The 20,921-nt window shown below is 40.9% G+C and overlaps 1 protein-coding gene and 1 long non-coding RNA gene across 5 annotated transcripts in view; one reads left to right on the top strand and one right to left on the bottom strand.

Annotated features, from left to right (window-relative positions):
- PCGF5 (polycomb group ring finger 5) overlaps positions 1–20,921 on the bottom strand; it is a 76,095-nt gene that overhangs the window by 34,883 nt on the left and 20,291 nt on the right. For 3 of the 4 annotated variants that reach the window (XM_069796599.1, XM_069796598.1, XM_069796601.1), the window contains one exon: positions 3,191–3,500. In XM_069796599.1, coding sequence (XP_069652700.1) covers positions 3,191–3,302 — 112 coding nt within the window. In that variant the 5' untranslated portion in view covers positions 3,303–3,500. Of the gene's footprint in view, positions 1–3,190; positions 3,501–4,066; positions 4,170–20,921 lie in introns of those variants that run through there. The other variant, XM_069796600.1, reaches the window with a different exon arrangement.
- Positions 4,215–4,967, top strand: LOC138687731 (uncharacterized). Its single transcript, XR_011326862.1, has 2 exons — positions 4,215–4,413; positions 4,643–4,967. It is a non-coding gene; the product is annotated as an uncharacterized lncRNA (long non-coding RNA).

Below are 20,921 nucleotides of genomic sequence, written 5' to 3'. Positions count from 1 at the left end.
TGGCTGACAATTTCTTAAGGCAAATACTAGAGAGACCAGCTAGGAGTAATGTACCACTTGATCTGCTGTTCATAAACGGGAAAAAACTGGCGATGAAGACAGCTGCAGATGGCAGCTTGCCCTGCAGTGACCACAGGATGATGGAGTTCAGGATCTCGAGGAAGGACACAAAGTTAAACAGCAGAGATAGGATTCTGAACTTCAGGAGATGGGACTTCAGCTTGTTTAAGCAACTGCTAGTCAGATTTCCCAAGGAGGCTATCATTAGAAAGAAAGGTACTTAAGAGAGCTGGCTGGTTTTCTTTAAAGAAAATTTATTTAGACCTCAAGAGCTAACCAGCCCATCGCACAGGGAATTTTGTCAGAAGAACTGTTTAGTGCACAAGCTTCCTAATTAATATGCAAAAATAGAGCATATTAGAAGTGGAAACAAGGATGGGAAACACAAGTATATAAAACCATTGCTCTGGCACTTAGGGACAAAATTAGGAAGGCTAAAGCCCAGCCACAGCTAAAACTGATGAGAGACATAAGGGGATTCTGCAAGTATGCTAGTAGCTGAAGGAAGTTCAGACAAAATGTGGGTCTGTTAATGAATGAGGGAAACAATTCAGGAATAGATTATATAGAAAAGTTTGAAGTCCTCACTATCATTTTGCCTTGGTCTTCACAAGCAAGAGCCTGATCCCAGATCTCCATGTGTGTCGGCATGATTTGGGAAGGAGAGTTCTTAAACATCCTTGACAGCTGTGTAACAGACTAGGAAAAAAGGTCTCAGTCCATAGGACAAAACCATTCTGTTGCAAGTAGCAAAAAAGAAACAAAGTACTGAATTTGCAGAATAATTAATTATTTTGCAGTAATATAAGCATTTCCTTTCCAACAGAGATAGGAAAGTTTGTACTGCTGATGCCCAACTTGCACTTATTCTTCCCAGTAAATGGTGGATTAGTCTGTCCAACATTTCCAAAAAACCCATCAGAAACATCTCTTTATTAAAAAGCCACACATTTGTCGGAGCAGAACTTTACTACTCAACATTTTTCAGCAACACAGAAGATGTGAATTAACCGCTAACTCATTTGGTTACTACTGATCACATTAGTTCCTCTACAATCACTGGAGAACATCTAGGTCAATACACGCTTTTCATCTTGTCCAGAGTAATACATTGCACTCCCAGTATCTAATGAATGTATGCTGCTTTTTAAACCATTAATACCTGCAGATTTTGATCATTTGTGCATGAATTACAGCAATTAGTAGTACAAGACAAATACCAAAGGACAGCTAAAATCACTGTATTTTGTGGTAGCTATTTGGATGTGACTGAAGAACCATACCTGTACTTCAAAAAAAAAAAAAAAAAAAAGAATTCTAAAAGCCAAAGCGTAAAATAACTTATCAGAGTATCTTCCTGAATTCTGCAACATGGAGATCACCTTTTCCTCTACAGACATAAGACTTCCATATCACCACTTGAAGCTTTTCATTTTCCTTTCCATCATTGTAAACTTCATATTTTGGCAACTAAACTTTGCTTTAAAGAAACACCACCTTCTTTCCTGCAGTTCTACTTAATGACCCAAACGTGGTAGCTTTTCTGGGAGGAAACCTGTGCAAATAGATGGCAGCTCAGTAAAATTCACGTGTGCTTATCTGGTGCCTAGGCAGTAACACAGCTGTCTCAGTGAAGAGCTCACAATCTACAAGTGAACAAAAAACCCCAGATGTTGCTGAGAAAAAAATGCTCCTTGTGCCATTATTGTTTTGTAATGGGAACAAAAGTAAATAAACAAATAAATTATCCAAACAGAAATGTATCGTAATAAAACCAATTTTTTTTCTAAGTCTGAGTTAATTTCTGATGCAAGTTCTTTCCCCTCACCCCAACCTTTTAAAAGTTAGTACTGTTCATCAAACTTCAAGCATAAAAAAATTAACTAATGCTGGAACTTTTCCATTTTCTTTAAAGGAAAGGTAATTTAATAATAGCTAATATACCTCTCTCCCTCCTGTTTTATTTCAAGTTCTTATGACACTTCGCTTAACTTCTCTAGTCCTCAACTTAAAATCCTTTACTAAGTAACCCAAAAGAGAAGAATAATACTACAAAACACTTTATAATCCTTAGCTGGTATTAGACTCGGAAAAAGTCAGTTCAACATTATTTATTCTCAAAAACTAAACTAAAAATAATATTACTATAATGGTAAACAATATTATCTTTGTACTAGGAACAACATATAGGAATGATATGTTTTAATTCTCTATGTGCTTGATATACTAGGAACTTAACACCATAACACAAAAAATAACAGCGAAGGCAGTAACAACTGCAAGAACAACACTGTGCAGAAATGACAGGCCATGCTAAGCCAAGGCTTTTAACTGATATTTATTAAAGGTTTAAAAATAGGAAATCTACCAGAAAACATATAGTTCCCCTTACTCTTCTTTTAGAAGAATTCAGATTTTATTTGGAAAGATGCCAAGTTCTCAAGAAGGTCCAAGCAAACTATCTTCTATCCAAGAATAAATGTAAAAAAAGTCAAGCATGTGGAAGTAAGACGACTGAGTTTGATAGGACTATTCATATGTTTAATATAATTCATACACACCAATGTTTTAGAAGTATTAGGAGCATAAGCCAACCTGAATAATTTTTCCTGAGTCAGTTTCATTCAAAGGGATCTACTCCCTAAATAAATATTTTGCCAACTTTCAAGTATTTCTATGCATTGTGCCATGGAACGCATTACAGAGAGACGCGAGCCGGTACTGACCACACCGGCGTATCCGTCATGCGCACTGCCAACAGAGACATTGGCTTAACTTTCAAAAGCATAGTTATATTATCAAAATACCACACCAGACCTAACGATCTTACTTGTGATCAGCCAGGCCACAGTGATACACGTTTGGTGCTAGAGCCAGCACAATCACTGCTAGCGCTTGGGGGAAAGCCAAGGGGTATCTTTACTCTGCAAGGTGTTAAGCAGAGTCGACGTGCCCTCAAGATGACCCAGGTGGCAGGCCAGTGTCTAGGAAACGCCACCAGAAACCGCACAGCATTTCGTGCGACACTTCAGAGGTAAACAAAAACCGGCACAGAGGTCACATCAAACACGTAACACTTCGAGGAAGCATCGCTTGTGAAGAAGGGAATATTTTGCCAAGTACTACTTACAGGTATGGAGGCACTCGGTTACTGTAGTTGGCTTGATGAGATAGCCTTTACAGATGTAGCAGGTGATATGAGGATTGAAATCTTTCACCAAGTGCTTCCTCTGAGTAGCCATTCGTGGGGTGGGAAATGCTGGCAGAGTGCGCGGGGCCAGAGGAGCAAGTCCGAGAGGTGTCGACGCCCGCGGTTCACAAGAGCTGCGGCGCTGCTCTGTGCGGCGGGACTTCTCCAGGCATTTGCTCCTAGTTCTGGAGGTCTCACGGGGACATGGCTCGTAACTCCTGCTCCTGTGCCAGGCGAGTCATTTTCCTACCTGTAACACACGTGGAAAGGGAGAGAAGGGAGGGTAAGCCTGGCAGCACGGTGCCGATGCCCCGGAGGACAAGTGTCGCCGCGAACTTGGCAGGGGCACCCGCCTTTTTATTTACATAACAGCAGCTGCGTGCCCGGCGCTCGGCAGCCGAGGTCCGAGGCAGCGCCCCTGCCCCTGCCCCTGCCCCTGCCCCTGCCCCAGCTCCGCCAGGCTGCGGCCGCCCGCCCGCCCGCCGGACGAGTTGCCGGGCGCCGCCGTGACAGGTGCAGGGGCCGCTGCCCAGCCCCGGCGGGGTCGGCGGCCGCCCCGCTGCCCGCCCCGCTGCCCGCCCGGCGCACCCCCCCGCCGAGGGCGCGCCGCGGTCCGCAGGCCTCGGAGGGCCCCCGCGGGGAGGAGCCCTCCCCGCCGCCCCAGCGCCGCGGGAGCCCGCCGGCAGGAGAGGGCGGCGGCCGGGGCGGCTCGGCGGCGGCGGCCGGGCTCTCCCCCCCCCCGCCCCGCTCGCCCGCCTCCTGTCGTCCCCCCCGCCCCGCACCTGCGGCGCCTCCCGCCTCGGCCCCCCGCCGTACCTGGCGCGGCGCAGCCCAGCGGCCTCGGGCGGGCGGGCGGCCGCCCAGCGAAAGAGAAAGGGAAACGGCGTGCGCCTCCCACCGCCTTCGAGCCCTCCCTCCTTCCCCTCCCCGCCAGGCCGCCGCGGCCGGTCCCAGGGCGGGCGGGCGGGACGGGCGCGCAGGCGCTGCTCCCCGGCCGAGCCCTGCTGCGCCACGGCCCGCAGCGCCGCTCCGGGGCGGGAGCCGCCGGCAGCCCCCGAGCCGCCCCGCCGGCCCGGGCACCGGGGGCCACGGAGGCGAGGCGAGGCGAGGCGAGGCGGCGGGCAGGCGGGAGGGGAGCGGAGCGGAGGCGCCGCCGGCCACAGGTAAGCGCCGGAGCGGCCGCAGCGCAGCCCGCGGCCCCCAGCCCGCTCCCAGCGGCACGACACTCGCCCCGCTTCGGCCCCTCCGCCGTTTCTTAAAAATAACTTCGGCCTCTGCCCGTGGAAGGGTGAAACTTAAACCCATTCCTCCATCCCTCGAGAGCAAATACTAAACCACTGGGCTAAGTTAGGCCCAAATCCTGTAAACAGTTATACATGTGCTTCCCTCGAGCCGGGACCTACTAGCCAGAGAACGATTAAGCACGAGTGAAAGCTGCCTCCGTGGTTCAACGCATCTGCGTTTTGCTCTCCTGCTCGCGGAAATGCACCACATTACCAGGAAATTCTCCATAAAACTAAAGCTGCGTTAACGGTATTTTTCAACGGCACTATTTCTAGCAAATTTCTTCTGTGCTCCTTGTAACAATAATCACAAAATTAGGAGGAGGCATTTCCTGTATTAGCTGCAGTACCATCACATTACCTGTGACTGTGCTAGGTCTTTGCTTTTCCATTCTGCGTTTGAAATAAATAATCATTTTGCGTTGGCCCTCCAAGGCGGTCTCCCTTTCATCCTTGGGTATGTGCTGTAACAGCAGAAGGCTTTAAATAGCGTATGCCTGCTCCTGCCGTCCATTCCTACTTCTGGAATATTTACCCTCCAGTAGATCTCCATTTACATCAATTCAGTTGCCAGGCTGAGTCAAGTGCGTTAAAAACTGTTACAATTAAAGCTACAGTGCAGTGGTGAATGCATGATAAACCTGACATAGAGTAATTCAACAGAATGTGCATAATTTTTCCTGATAAAATGTTCATCTTGCATGAGATTATTCCGCAACGTGAACAAAAGTTTATGAAGCTAAAAATCTTTCAAAGCAGCATGTGGTATAGTTTAACAGAAAGTTGTGTTTTGATGGTTTTGGCCTTCTACTGTTAACCATTGTTTGCATTATTATACCATAAAGCACTCACTGCCGAGGTCAAAGGTTAGAGAATGCTAAACTCTAACAGAGGAAGTAGACAACATAGAATATATATACCTCATGGGAATATTTTAATTAGTAGCCACATTCTGTCAGTGTAGCAGAAGTTGACATTTTTCAGAATGAGTACGAGAGTGGCCCTGCTTGAATGTAGACTAAGCATGATACAGTCTTATCAAACTTATATACATGCATTTTAAGCAAGCAACTGCTGATGCTCTCCTGGCTGTTTCAAAATGACTGCCTCTGGTAAGATTTGTTTTAAAAACAAACTGGATTCTACGTGAGATTTCAAAGCATAGTTTATCAAGTGTCCCTCTTGGGGGGGAAAAAACAAAACAAAACAAAACATTTCTAAGCAAATTTATCAGCTAGGCTGTGTGTACACAATAATGGATACACAATGTTCTATTCAAGCACATTAAAAACACAGAGTTACATAATTTATTATACTGTGTAGCCCATACAATAAGAATTGCACAGCAGCTGTGATACTTCCAAACATACACAACTGGTATAGATTCCCACAAGCCATACTGAAGTCCCTCTTTTAAGGACTAACAGTCTCATGCCAGGTAAGTGACAGTGCACGTGACAAATTCTTGCCTCATCTCTCCACAACATAGGAGCTTTGTTGTGCTGGTACCAAGCTGTATTTATGAGATACTGAGTGCCCTTAACTGTCACTGAACACGACGAAAGTTGAGGCATTCAGCACCTTTCAAGACCACAACATACAGAACAAATGAGAAGCAGTACAGAAGCAGCTCTCATTTCATTATCAGAGGAAAGTAGTATAACAAAGATCCTTAAATACTTAATCCTACTTTATATCATGAGGAAGCAAATTAAATTAAGAAATGCTTATGAATTAATTATAATTTCAAAGGTAGCTAACTCCTAGCATTGCATACAACAGGTTTATTTTAAAATATAGGGCCATATAAGCGATGTGAGCATTTTGATCTACTTATAGCAGTTAAAAGGTAACAGAGGAATAGTGTTTGAATCAAACAAGGTGGTCATTTTCATATTATGAGAGAAACAGAATTAACAAATAAACTGAGCTAGTCAGAGTAAATATATATCATGTATTAGCAACAGCAAATGTGGTATTACAGAGAGGGTGATTATAGCCCTCAACTCATTGATGAAAATACAGCTGCTCTCATTTTTCCATGTTTGTTAAACTTCTAACTTTCCTATCAACTGACTTGTACTCAGCAGTTCTCAGAGTGAGTGTCCTGTAACACAGTACTTTTTTTTTTTTTTTAAACTAAGTCTTTTTTTACATATATGAGCTTGTCAAACACATAGAAAAAAAAGACTGGTTTCTAAGCATTATCAAAGTAGAGGAGTAGTTTGTTGAAATCCCTGAACAACTACTGGATCATCCTAATGTGAAATAGAGTAATTCTTTACATTTAATACAAATAAAATGTATCTTTTTAAAGGAACAGCCAGGACAATTAAGAACTTGTGAACTCCAAGCATTTCATTAATTTTACTCATTAATGCAGCTCCAACATTTTTGAAAAATACCAATGCTTGATGTTAATTTGCAAGTAAATTCCAGAGAGGAAATAAATATTGGTCAATACAGCCAAGTTCTCAGTAACATTTGAAATGAGTGAATAATTCTAATTCTGCAAGTAGATCCACATGACTACAACCTTACATCCCCATAGAGCTACACTGGAGTCTGTTTCTAGGCAAGTCTCCAATTACCCTCCAGTTATCCTAAGAGTTACTTGTATTTTGTAGACGGAAGAATTACTGGGACACATCTGGCCTGGGAAAATAATGAAGAAAAAAAAAATCCCTACTTTTCTTAAGAGACGTTGTGGAGCAATTTGAATGATATTTAAAGGGAAGCCACGGCATTCACATTCACCTTCACTGAATACTGAGTCTCTAGACATCTGATGGAAATGCTATTTTATGACTTTTAAAATCTTGAAAACTTCGCAGACTTGCTTATGTTGGAAGACCCCTCCTGAGATCATCTGGTCCAACCCCTCTGCTCAAGCAGGGTCAGCCAGAGCAGGTTGTCCAGGACTGTGTCCCGCTGGGCTTTGAATATCTCCACAGATGGAGGCTGCACCATCTCTCTGGGCAATCTGTTCCAGTTTTGACCACCCTCATAGCAAAAAAAAGTTTTCTTGTGATCAGATGGGATTTCATGTGTTTCAATTTGTGCCCATTACCTCTTGTCCTGTCAGTGGGTACTGCTGAGAACAGTTTGACTTCCTCATCTTCATTCCCTCCCACCAAGTATTTATACATGCTGATAAGATCCCCCTGAGCCTTGTTTCCTCCCAGCTGAGCAGTCCCTGCACTCTCAGCCTCTGCTCGTATGACCGATACTCCAGTCTCTTAATCATGTATGTGGCCCTGTGCTGGAGTCGCTTCACATCTTTCTTGTACTGAGAAGCCCAGAAGTGGATACAGCGCTGTCCAGATGTCACCTCATCAGTGCTGAATAGAGAGGAAGATCATCTCCCTCAAACTGCTGGCAACTTACTTAAAATTACTGCATATTTACTCAGGTATGAAAAACACCAAATATAACCACTTTTGGATCTTTTATTTCCAATGCTAAATTCCCTATCCACTAGAACAGTACCATACACTACCCCACTAACTAGGTTGGAGGGAGCTTTGGACACCATCTGGTCCAATGCCCCTGCTCAAAGCAGGTCTAACATTAAAGTTAAATCAGATTGCTCAGGGCTTTATCCAAATAAAGTTGAATATATCCAAGGATGGCAATTCTACAGCCTCTCTGAGCAACCTGTCTCAACCCTTGGCAATCCTCATTGTGGAATTTTTTTCCTTGGGTCCAGTTGGAATTTTCCTTGCTGCATCTTGTGTACTTTTCCATATACATGAATAATTTACTAGCAGCAAGTAAACTTAACTCTTACTGTCATTATCACTGTCTTTGCCATTATCTTGGGATCATGTGTCTTATTTCTTTGCTTTTTAGGCAAAGAGTAGTAACATTGTTTATCATATAAAGAATATTACTATGCTCAGTATGAAGACTGTCTTTGATTTGATAGGAAACAATAGGAATTAGGCTGTTCTTATCCCCATCTCTTATTTGGGAAAAAGATCAGCAATGAGGTTTTTGCGTTTTTACTGTGAGGGTTTTTCTTCATCCCTACTGAGCTCTATATAAGATGCTGTATATTAGCACATAATAGCACTTCTGGGATATATATAGCATTTCTTTCTTTATGCTTACTCTTCTTTTATAGTCTAAAGTAAAGTAGCAAAGCAGGTTGCAAAATGCTAACATCTGTATTATTATGCCATTGAAAATAAGTAAACAAGGCAAATGCATTCAAGATACATTTCAAGAGTAAGGTAAAATTGTGTCACAAAGTGTTCCAACTTTGCTGAACTAATTTCAAGCAAATTTTAAAAAGTAAGAGAAATCAGAAAGTAAATTCCTACAGGTTTTATAGTAATTGGCTGCTAGTAAAGGAGAGGGAATCAATTTAGTGACTACTGGGGAAAGATGAGCAGATCTGTATTGTTAAACATTTCCTTGGCACACTTAAATACCGATCAGCAATAGCACACTGTCTCTTTCCAGCTAGAGAAACAGAGAAAACAAGTAAGGAACAAGCCATAGCAGTGGGAGAGGGAGATTGCCGCTGCAAGGAAAAAAAAAAAAAAAATCACAACTGTGAAATAAAATTGACTAGAAATTGTCACTAGCATGAAGGAGACAAGTTAACTTTAGCCACTTGTATGCAGTGGTTGAAGTGAAAAAAATACCTGGTTTTGAACATATTATTAGCTGACCATTAAACATACTGAGGGAAGATCTTGTGACCAGCCTGACATACCTGCCTGTGAATAACAGATTTAAGATCTGTGGTTACAGTCTTCAGGGGTATTGCAAATTTAAAAATACCAATCTATCACAGCAGAATTGAAACTATTCAGCTGAAAGCAGCTGTAGCTTTAAGTGTGATGGGCATATTTTTTAAAAGTATTTTCCTTGTGTTGCCTTGATTATTTTGTCACTATTTTGTATTTTTCTTTTGAAGAATAATTTTAAGAGGCATGATGGTATGCATCAGACACAAACAGCTCCAGAAACTTCCCAGAGAAAGTGGGACAAACTTCTAAAATATTAGTGACCAAATTTTATATTCAGTTATTCTAGTGTCCAACTGTGAGAACTGTGATTAGCTTTTGTTGTTTTGGGGTTATTTTTAAGCACAGTAAAGGTACAGTATAAGCTGCCATGTAGCGAAGCTGGGTCCTCATGTGAGAATGACCTAACTGACACTATTTTGGCTTCAAAGGCAAAAATTCTTCATTATGGTATAGAGCCTTGCATTGTGCCACAACAATTTTTTTTTCTTCATATGTAATTGATTTTTGGTGACATAGTGAAGAGGGGTTTGCCTTTGAACCATCAGAGATTGCTCACTGGGAGTGATGCAACAGCAGGAATTATACAAGATGTGCAATCAAGAGGCTTCTGTGCCTCCATTTGCCTGTGTGCTTGGTTTCAAAACAATGATCTGTGGTGGAGGCTACTACAGATCCTACTACTACTACTGCTATCTGTAGTAGTTCAAATACTGGTGGTATCCTCAACCTCTTCTGGTTTTGCCTTATGGCACACTGTAGTCTCCATGCAGTTTGGTCTCCTGTACTACATCACCTTTAGTTTTTTATAGGGTATTGAAAAAAAAGTTTTGTGGTTCGTGGTATGTTCTGTAGGCTGAAATGAAGTAGGCATTATTTCACAGTTGACTGTAATTGTGGGGAACCACAGAGAATGACCAAAGTAGTCTTTTACAGTCCTATGTTTTATATAAAATCATAGCAATTCTGTATATGTACTTAGAACAAGTAACAGTCACACATTTTTGTACCAGCTTAAAGAAGATGCATAATTTGAAACAACCCACCTTGGTTCTAAATCAGCTGCTCTCCATGCACCACAAAGATCTTGCATCCTCAGAATTACTTCTCTGGTCTCTAGCCAGTTATTTCACTTCCAGTGCATAGTTTGTTAGACTTTCTCTTAACTCATGGAAATGATGCCTGTGTTGCCATTTCTGTTATTGTATGATCTCTAACACTTCTTAACTACTTTACCTGTATTGCTATTGGATTACATGCTGCTGCCAGTTCAGTTTCCTTTTACTCTGTTCTCTATGATAGTATCACCTGCTAATTCTGTGGCTTTTCCAGAGACAATCTACTCAGGAATTAATGCTATTTCAAGTCTCCCTGCTACTGCACAATGGAAGAAAATAAATCAATCAATGACAATCAGAGCCATATTATCAGAAAAAATTCCAGTGGTGTAACATGCACAGGCCAGCCTGAATATAGCTGTTGTCTGCATGGGCAAGACTGTGTCTCTTCCATAGATTTCCAGGATCTGTTGGTCATGGGGCAAACACCTTGCCAACTCTATATATGTATCCTGCCAGAGGAAAAGTACCTCTATACCAGTATAATCATAGGTTTCAAGTTTTCTAATTGGGTCTTGATGAAGTCTATGCTTTTCCATAAAACATCCTAATGGCTATTTGCTATAATTCAATTACTTTTTTTAAAAAAATCCTTGTTTCTGTCAGCATTATATTGCTTCTTCCATTCTATACTGCATTATATATATATATATTATATATAAATATGTATTTTATATATTTTTTCACTCTTTTTTCCCCTGAAAATATCAAAGCCACTTACATCAACATATACAGCTCAGCTAAACAATAATGTGAAGTGTTCAGATAGTTTTATAAGAGTGTCATCTTTCAGTCTCTGGGAAATAGAAAACAAACTGTAAGAACCCTCCAGTGACTCCTGCTAAAATTGTTACTAGCAGATTTTGTTTCTTACAGTTGAAAACTGGCAGAAATGCAAATCAAATTGTATCACACATGTCAAACAGCTTCACAATTATGCAATCAACTTGCACTGCAAATTCAAAACAAGACTTGCTACTAGATCTTAAGTCAAAACAAATTTAAAACTCCAATAAGCTCAGCAAAAGCAATCCTCAAGATATCTACTCATGCTATTATGATGGCAGAACCAGCAAACAAAGAGGCTTGAAAGGAAATAGAAAAGTAGCAACCAAATTGCCTTATCTTTTACAAGACAAATTAATGACATTCACAATGTCTTAGGGAGTTAACTACCCTACTTCAGTTGACTTTTAACAGGAGTTCTGTTTCCATCTCTCTCAAGAATAAAACCTTTAACTTAACACAATATTAGATGGACTCCATTTCATTTGAACTGCATGGGAAGACTCTCATTCACAGGAACCATCACTTTGTCTGCCAATTAAAACAGTAGGCTTCACTGGAGGAAACTTAATATAGTTACTTCTGAATTTCATTTTTAACTTGTAAAATAAATAGAGAATGTTCTTTCTGGATAAATTAAGAGAAAATAGGAGGCAGACCAAGATACTCCAATGTTAGCTTTACATCCTTATATGATCTTTTTTGACAGCAATTTAGCATATATAGAGAGTCAAACTCTGTGCAGCAACATGTTCCATGTGATCCAGTCCATCCAATCATATGACCATAGTCACAGCTGAATTTGGCCTACTGAGTTAGATAAAAGACATTATCTCCACCTTTCCCTAAGAATAAGCAAAACCAGAAGTTCTTTATGTATTTTGGACATTTATAACAGTTCACATTAACAAATGAGAGTCACTCCAATTAACATTTTACTGAAAGCATTATCTTGAAATATTAATAATTTTTATCCAATATACTAATGGAAAAAGATTAAGCAAAACTGATACTTTTAATTGATTCTTCATTTGAATAATACACCAGTTTTAGGGAGAGACAAGCTCAGGATTCTAGCCAGAAGCTATTCTCAAGTGAACAATCACTCCTCAGCCCATAACTTGGCATCATATGCCAGTTCTGCAGTCACATTAGCTTAGGAAGTTGACAGTGCTGGTTTCCCAACTTTAGTCCCATGACTGCAGTAAATCAGTAAAGTTTGCATAAGTGGTGCCTGTGTCTGACATTATCATCACTGAGTTTTCTAAAGAAAAGATGTATAAAACAATTCTCAAGTATGCAAAAAAATGTTTGAAATTTTTTTTGCAATTACAAAATCATGGCCTTCAGACTCTGCCTGCATGTAAACAGCATATTCTGGGCTGATGTGCATTTAATCAGATTGAGCACAAAATCAACCATAAGCTGTGACACTATGTTTACCACCCCTGCATCTTGAGCTTCCTTTCTGTAATGCTTCGAAGTCTGGGTCCAGCACAGTGCTAATGAGATCACGTGGCTTTTATCTGAGTAGGCTATGGCAATTTGGACTCTCTTTTTAGGCTCTGGACAGAGCACGGCTGAGTCCCTCCCAGAATACAAAGAATATACACAGTTCTGCTTTTAAAAAGCTGTACTGTCTGCAGAAGTTCATTCTCACATTACTAACTTGTCCAGTCTCATCAACTAGACAAGATCATGAACTACTTTGCTAGAAAATTCTGTAGGAATAAAATGATGGTAAGAAATGTAGGTAATACTTCAGGAGATTACATGCTTTTGAGTTTAAGAAATCGATTCTTAAGCACACTAGTACAGGCAAAGCACTTCTAGAGATGCAGTTATTTGAATAAACCAGAATAATGTCTGCTTTGGTCCTTAAATATCTAACGGCACTTACTGAAAAGGTCTGACAAATGCTCAAATTGGACCATTCCATTAAGATTATTGCTTTATATTTAGAAAAACAGATCTTTATTTCCTCTTCAAAAAAGCTGTCATTTAGCAAGAATAACATTCTTGCTAAATTCACTACATTCTCCTGCAGGGGTATCTATACTTAAGTGGCAAGTGAACTATGTTTATATATCGCATTTAGGCCCTGATTCTATAAACACTACCATTCATGCTTCACTATGCATGCCCATAGTCCATGCAAGTCCACAGACCAGCTCATTAAAGTGGGTGACTATTCACTTGCATCAAGCTTAGTATGTAACTCCATGCAGCAGTGTACATATGTCACCTCCTTATATTTTATAAAGGTGCATAAAATCAGCAGAGAGCATGCATCATTCTTTACTATTGTTTCATACCTCGCTGCGATTTCTAATCTGTATTGCAAGAGCTCCAAATCCTATAGTCACCATCAAACACTAAGAGATTCTACGAGATGAGATCTCAGATATAATACCTCAGCTTGAGGCTGCCAACTGCCTTTTTTTTTTTTTTTTACAGTATCAACACATTTAAAAAAAAAAACCCAAACCCAAAACCTTTTCACGTTCAAAAATTTTCACAATTGGTAATGAACTGAGCTGCCTGTTAAATACATTTCAAGAACATTTTTCTAAAGTAAATGATAAACTATGCTAAAGATATCATACAATATCTGACCTTTCTATATTACTGCAACCTGTGTGCACTTTGCTGAGGTTTTTTTAGATGTGGCTCTTTTCTTCGGCACTGTGGTTAAGTTTAGGTTCTAGAGGCTTAAAGCTAGAAGTTTTCACCTATCAATTTACATGGCAAATCTCACTCCATTCCCTAATCTAATATCCTTGGTAGGCTTTTAAGAATAAAAGGCATAATACTCTTAAAATTATTCCCCTTTATCACAAATGCATAGATGGGAATATGAATTTTTGACAAGGTATTTGGCTTATGAGAACTTGTTGATACATATAACACATAGCCTGCTCCTATCATCATCATGCTGTCTATTTAATAATTCAGATTTAAATACAAGACCTTAGTTGCCACAGCTCAGTAGGAATAAAATTAAGGAGATTTACATTTTCCTGCTGAGAAATCTGGAATGCTGTCTAGTGTTTTATCCTTGTGCCTTTTAAACTTGTCAGAAACACTGGTGCCATCACAACCCTCCATCAGTCAGGAACTAAAATATGTATTTCGGGGCTATGTCTTCCACTAAGCAGCAACTTAACCAAAATCATGAGAGAAACCATTGTTACAAAATACATCAAAAAGAGATACCTTCAAACACAGACTGCCAATTTACACTTTTATCCAATATATTTTAAATCTATTGTACAAATTTCTTCATTGCATCTGTTGGTCTCTGCATTTGTACCAGTGAAGCAATAGCCTTGACCTTTTTTTTTATTAAAAATATCAGTGAATAGTGTAAAAATAGTGTCAAAAATGCAAGAACAGTTGAAAACCCTGAAGGTGAGCTATTGAAACTGCTTCCTAATAATCCTATTTTTAATAGGATAATAATCCAAACATAAGAAGTACATAGACCTGTTGGAGTGAGTCCAGAGGAGGGCTATGAAGATGACCAGAGGGCTGGAGCACCTCTCCTATGAAGACAGGCTGACACAGTTGGGGTTGTTCAGCCTGGAGAAGAGAAGGCTCCAGGGAGACCTTATAGTGGCCTTCCAGTACCTAAAGGGGGCCTACAGGAAAGCCAGAGAGGTACTAGTAGTGACAGGGCATGTAATGATAGGACATGGGGTAATGGCTTTAAACTGAAAGAGGGTAGATTTAGGTTAGATATTAGGAAGAAATTCTTTAGTGTGAGGGTAGTGAGACACTGGAACAGGTTGCCCAGAGAGGTTGTGGATGCCCCATCCCTGGAAGTGTTCAAGGCCAGGCTGGATGGGGCCTTGAGCAACCTGGTCTAGTGGAAGGTGTCCCTGCCCATGGCAGGGGGGTTGGAACTAGATGATCTTTAAGGTCCCTTCCAACCCAAACCATCCTATGATTCTATGATTCTGTTTTGTGTTAGTGTCCCCCATTCAGTAAGGACAAACTAATGCATTTTAGTACAGAGAGACTCAATAATATCCCTGAAAACTACAATTTTTGGTACAATTAAGGTGGTGCTAACAAAACCACATACCAAAGATTATTATAAAGAAGAGAAATTGAAAGTATAGAGTTTTGCTGTATAGATAGATTACAGTCACTTTTTTGATGAAGGAAAAAGTAGCTCCATAGTTTGTCTGGAGTCTAGGACCACCTGTCCAAATCTTTAAAAACGTAATTTTTACTTAGTAACAAGGTCAATTTTATTAATTTTAGAGCAAACATCCTCACTATGAACACAACCATTCACTGATGTTATTGTCCAAACCACTGGCACTGATGTAAACGGCAGCCAGTTTAAATGGTATTTAGTGCCCAAAGAATAATAAAATTGTAACTGCTTACAAGAATACTGCAAGTAATTTATTTAGCATAGACAAAAGATGATGAAGATTCCTATTTCTTTGATAAGTGTCTCTTCTTCAAAGCCACAGAATACAGTAACATTAATCAGACAAGATACAAATATTGACAATAAATAGTGAAAGGTAACTGCTACTCTACCACATGATTTTCTCCCTCTGTTTACAATTTTATCATACGAAGTGCTTGAAAAGCCACTAAGATGATTAAGGGATTGGAACATCTGTCATATGAGAAGAGGCTGAGAGAACTGAGGTTGTTTAGCCTTGCTCCGGGGGGGGGGGGGGTGTGTGTCTTATCAATGTGTATAAATACCTGATGGGGGAAGTAAATAAGACAGAGCGAGAGACTTCTCAATATTGTCTAGTGATGGGACAAGAGGCAGCAGACACAAATTGAAACATGGGAAATCCCATTTAAACTCAAGGAAAAAAAATCCACTCTAATGGTGGACAAATGCTGGAATTGTTTGCTGGATGAGGCTGTGGAATCTCCATCCTTGGCAATTTGTCTAGTTGACCCTGCTTTGAATAGAGGGGCTGGACTAGACAAACAGACAATGAGGTGGACTGAAAATTGGCGGAACTGCCAGTCTTAAAAGGTTATGATCAGCAACACAAAGTCCAGCTGGAGGTCAGTCACTACTGGAGTACCCCAAGGGTTGATAGTGGGACCGGTACTGCTTAACGTCATCATTAATGACCTGGTGATGGGACAGAGTGCATAGTCAGCAATTTTTCAGATGATGCAGAACTGAGAGGAGTAGTTAATACACCAGATGGTTGTGCCAGCACTCACAGGGATCACAAAAGGCTTGAGAAATGGGCCTACAGGACTCTTACGAAGTTCAACAAAGGGAAATGCAAAGTCTTGCATTGCAAGGAATAGTCCCTGCGTGAGTACATGCTGGAGACTGATGGGCTCAAAAGCGGGTTTGCAGTGGAGGAGCTGGGTGTCCTGGTGGACATGAAATTAAACACGAGCCTGCAATGCACCCTTGCAGTAAAGAAGGCCAACAGCCACCTGGGCTGGATTATGAAGAGTATTACCACCAGGTCAAGATAGGTGGTGCAACACATCTGGAATGCTGTGTCCAGTTGTGGATTCCCCAGCAAAAGAGACATGGACATATTGGAGACAGTTTAATGAAGGGCCACAAAGACGACTGGAGGATTGACGTCTGTCACATGAGGACAGACTGAGACAGTTGGGAGTGTTTAACCTGCAGGAAAGAAGGCTTAAGGAAGATCTTACCATTGACTATAAATTCTTGATGGAGGATGGAGGGAGGAGTAAAGAACACTGAGCAAAAGTCTTCTCGGTGGTGCACAGTGGAAGGACAAGAGGCAATGGACACATATTGAAACACAGGAAATTCCATTTAAACATCAGGAAAAAAAGGATTTTACTGTGAGGTTGTGCATTTCTTCCCCCTCTCTCGGCTGATCTATGAACTTGGGAAGTCAGGGGCAATATAAAGAATGGAAAAGGAAAGGGAATTATTTGCAAAATGTTAGGCACCTGCTTAGAAGCCACTCTTCAGGAAAGGAATAACATAAATAGGGAAAGACAACATCTGAGGTATGATATCAAAGGCAGGAAAGCAGCTGAATTAATACTAACCTTGAAAACCGAGCAGCTGCAGAAACAGAAAAAGGAGAAAAAAAAAGTTGGAAAAAAGGGTTGAAATGATGCTTATGCAAGTTTCCCATCTCCCTGACATTGTGCAAATTAGGAAACTAATTGTATCCCCTGAAGAATGGGATGGGAACATATGGGATGACCCTGATAATAGCTATGCAAGGCGAAATAATCCTCTGTCTCCTTTAGATCCCCCTGAGTATGAGGCCAGGCCCATTATAAAAAAAGAAGGAACCACTGGACCTCAGGGTAGAGCAGGAGATTGTACCCAAAAAACAACCCCATTTGATCCAATTCAGATTTGCAAGAACACTACAGCCATAACCCAGGGGAAACTGAAACAATACGTATGGCGAGTATGTCTAACAGGGAGACAGAGAATCTTACTCGATGGTGGTGAAGGCAATGGATTCTGAGGACCTGGTGTCTTTCCAAATGCTGGACCTGAACCCCCAGACAATCCCCACTCAATAACAAGTAAGAGTGGCATACTGGGATGGCAGAATAGGTATATTAGAGAGAGGAGAACCTCTGTTAATGCCTATGAAATCCTTGGATGAGCTCTCTACAGCTATTACAAAAGCTGCCTGTATCTAGGTGGTGCATGAACAGGGCCCTCTTAATGTTCCTGTATCCGCAGCTGTGGATCATGACATGCTAAATCAAATCTACCTACTCCCGATATAATCCAAAGTGATAATGGCTCACACTCCTAGTGTGAAAAGGTGCAAGAGTGGGCTAAACAGGAAGCAACTCAATGGGTATTTCACACCCCCTATTATACTCAATCAAATGGGATAATAAAAGAGCCAATGGTCTGCTGAAAAAGAGCCTTAAGCCACATGAGGCCCAGTGGGACACTCGATTTTAAAAAGTACTTCACCAACTGAATAATCAGTATGAGCCCACTGGGAGCCCAGTAAGCCGAGCATTCTTTGCAGAAGCTGAACCTGATTCTCCCCCTTCTCATGAGAGAAAATGTCCCACAATGTTACAGCCAGGACAACCTGTTATGGTGAATCTGCCACAAATTGGAACTGTGCCTATGAATCTAAATAAACCTCATGACCCGCTTGCTTGGGAAGCTACTGACAGCAGTGGTGCAAAACACAGAATCAGTACTAGGTGGATTTATCCTGCATCATAAAAGGGGTAACTTGTTTGGCCTTCCCCAATGAAACTTCTCTTTCTTTTCTATTTCATGAGAAAATGAATCTGTATCAATGGCAACAACAACAATGGCAATATGTCCCCAGTTTAATTTCAATTGTTCTCTTAATTGGGATAAGTGTAATCCCTTCACTCCAGACACGAGACCCTTGGGACCATGCCCTACTAAATTATACTGGAAGTATTGGAATAACACCAAAAGATAAAACAAACCTGAACCTTGCTACTTTGGTGATACATAAAACCAAAACATACCTAAAGGATACATGAAAATGGGAGACATTATACATAGAAGGATTTAGGATACCAATGCATTGGGTACAACCCAAAATAATGTTTCTCTAGCTCTTAGCTGCATCCACGCCCAGTTGTGGATACAATCTACTGTGGCAGCAATTATAATGGAAGGCGATGAAGACATCTTACCCACTGAAATTCAAAAGATAATTTGGGAAAATGTAACTAAATTTGAAAGAGAATTCCAATCTTGGTGGCATCTAATCAATTTCACTTTTGACTATGCCAACAGTAAAGCCACAGTTTTTGTTTTGACAATACGCAATGCTTCGGTATACACCATATACCCAGTCATTGCGCTGGGATTAAATCACCATGGAACTATACTCTATCCATTGGAACACAGAGTATGGGCCCAACAAAACAGAAACAAATGGCAGACTACTGATGTTGATGCATGCATTGTACGGGAACAACAGGAATTCATTTGTGAAGGTAATACCATTAATGCTCAAGACATTTGTCTTGACACTTAACAAAATGTTTATCATTTTGAAATACATCCTGATGAAACCCATGAAACTGTGCTTATATATGCTGGAAATTGATGTGTTTGTATGAGAACCCTTTGTGATTCTATGCTTACAGACAACACCACCATGGAGATATATCATCACTCAAATACCTGTATTTGTAATTTTACCAGAACTGTGGGATGCAATTTTAACTGTTCAGCTCCTGTCACAACTTACTAATTGCTACAATCAAACTACACATCATATCACGACTTACTACCTACCCCCATTGGAATACATCTTACATTGGTGAGAAAACTATTGCAACATAATGACCTGAATCAATTGCTAAAATGAATTCAGGACAATGGACAAAACCCCCTAATTACTGTCAATCATGATGCAGAAAAGATACACCATATCCTGGAAAGAGTACAGAAAGATGGAGAACATCACTGAGGGGATACCTTGTTTGGATGGTCACAGATAGCGACAGGAACTTTAAATCAAATGTTACATCCTATAATAATTTTGCTCATTTCTGTTATATTATGGTAGTTGTAAAACATTGCTCTATATATTAGAATGTGGAGAACAGTCAGACAAATATCACTGTTACAAAAACCTCCTCACATATATAATATTGCTTAATTATATCTGTCAAACATTTAGAATTAAGCAGACCTACAAAGAATTTCCCTCAAATTACAACTGGAACATGGCATTGCTCTGTTTGTAGGCACAGAGGCAAGAGGCGACCACACCACCACTCTGTGAGAGAGAGATGGGTTGACTTTTGTCACAGGGTAGATTGGTGGTGTGTTTCTTCCCCCTCTCTGGGCTGATCTATGAACTTGGGAAGTCTCGCTAGGCCTTAGCATAAGTGTAATGAGTTGCGCAGTTAAGAGTCCCTTGACCGTATCAGGAACTCTTGTATGGCTAAGACAGGAAGCTGCACTGACTGTACCAAGGACTCCTGTTGCTTGGCGGAGGCTGGGGATGGGAGTAGAGATAATTAGTCATTTCTTGACGACCATGGGACATATCTCAGTCCTCTCCTGACAGCCTTGGAACATCCCGTGTCTGAATCTTAAGTCATTCTCTGACAGCCTTGGAGCCTTCCTTATATGAATTGTAACTCATGTGAAATGGTACCAGTGCTACTGGAATCCCAGTAATTTGCTGAAACCACTCCATTTCATGACAGAGGTTAGTTGAACACTGGAAATTTTTGCCCAGAGAGGTTGTGGAGTCTCCATCCTTCGAGATTTTCAAAATTCAACTGGATAAGGTCCTGAGCAACCTGCTCTGGTTGACCCTGCTTTAACCAGGGACAGTGGAATAGATGACCTCCAGAGATCCTTTCCAACCTCAATGATTCTGGGATTCTGTGAAATACTAAGCAGAATTACTCAATAGGTTTGGAATATGCTCACTACATGCAGTTCTAGGCTACTTGTGAACAGAAAGTGTTAGTAATTTCAGTTGAGTCTGAGCTGTATCAGAGGTGTATGCCATGGTGAATGCTGCAGTCTTGTCTCACAGCCATGACATTGGTCCCTTGTGAGTGTGCAGCATGGATACTAGGGATGCACCCAAGCATGCACTGGCTCTGTCACCTCCTTGTCTTCATTATCTTATGGGATCCACTGTGGTGAGCACCATAATGTAAACTAAACAAAAGCTACTGGGTTTTCCTAGAAACCATCACAGATCGGTATCATTATATTACACATCAGCTCTGTGTC

Source organism: Haliaeetus albicilla, chromosome 11 (genome assembly GCF_947461875.1).
Source record: "Haliaeetus albicilla chromosome 11, bHalAlb1.1, whole genome shotgun sequence".
Lineage (NCBI taxonomy): Eukaryota > Metazoa > Chordata > Aves > Accipitriformes > Accipitridae > Haliaeetus > Haliaeetus albicilla.
Note: the sequence above shows the minus strand (reverse complement) of the source record. Positions and strands in the feature narration are given on the sequence as shown.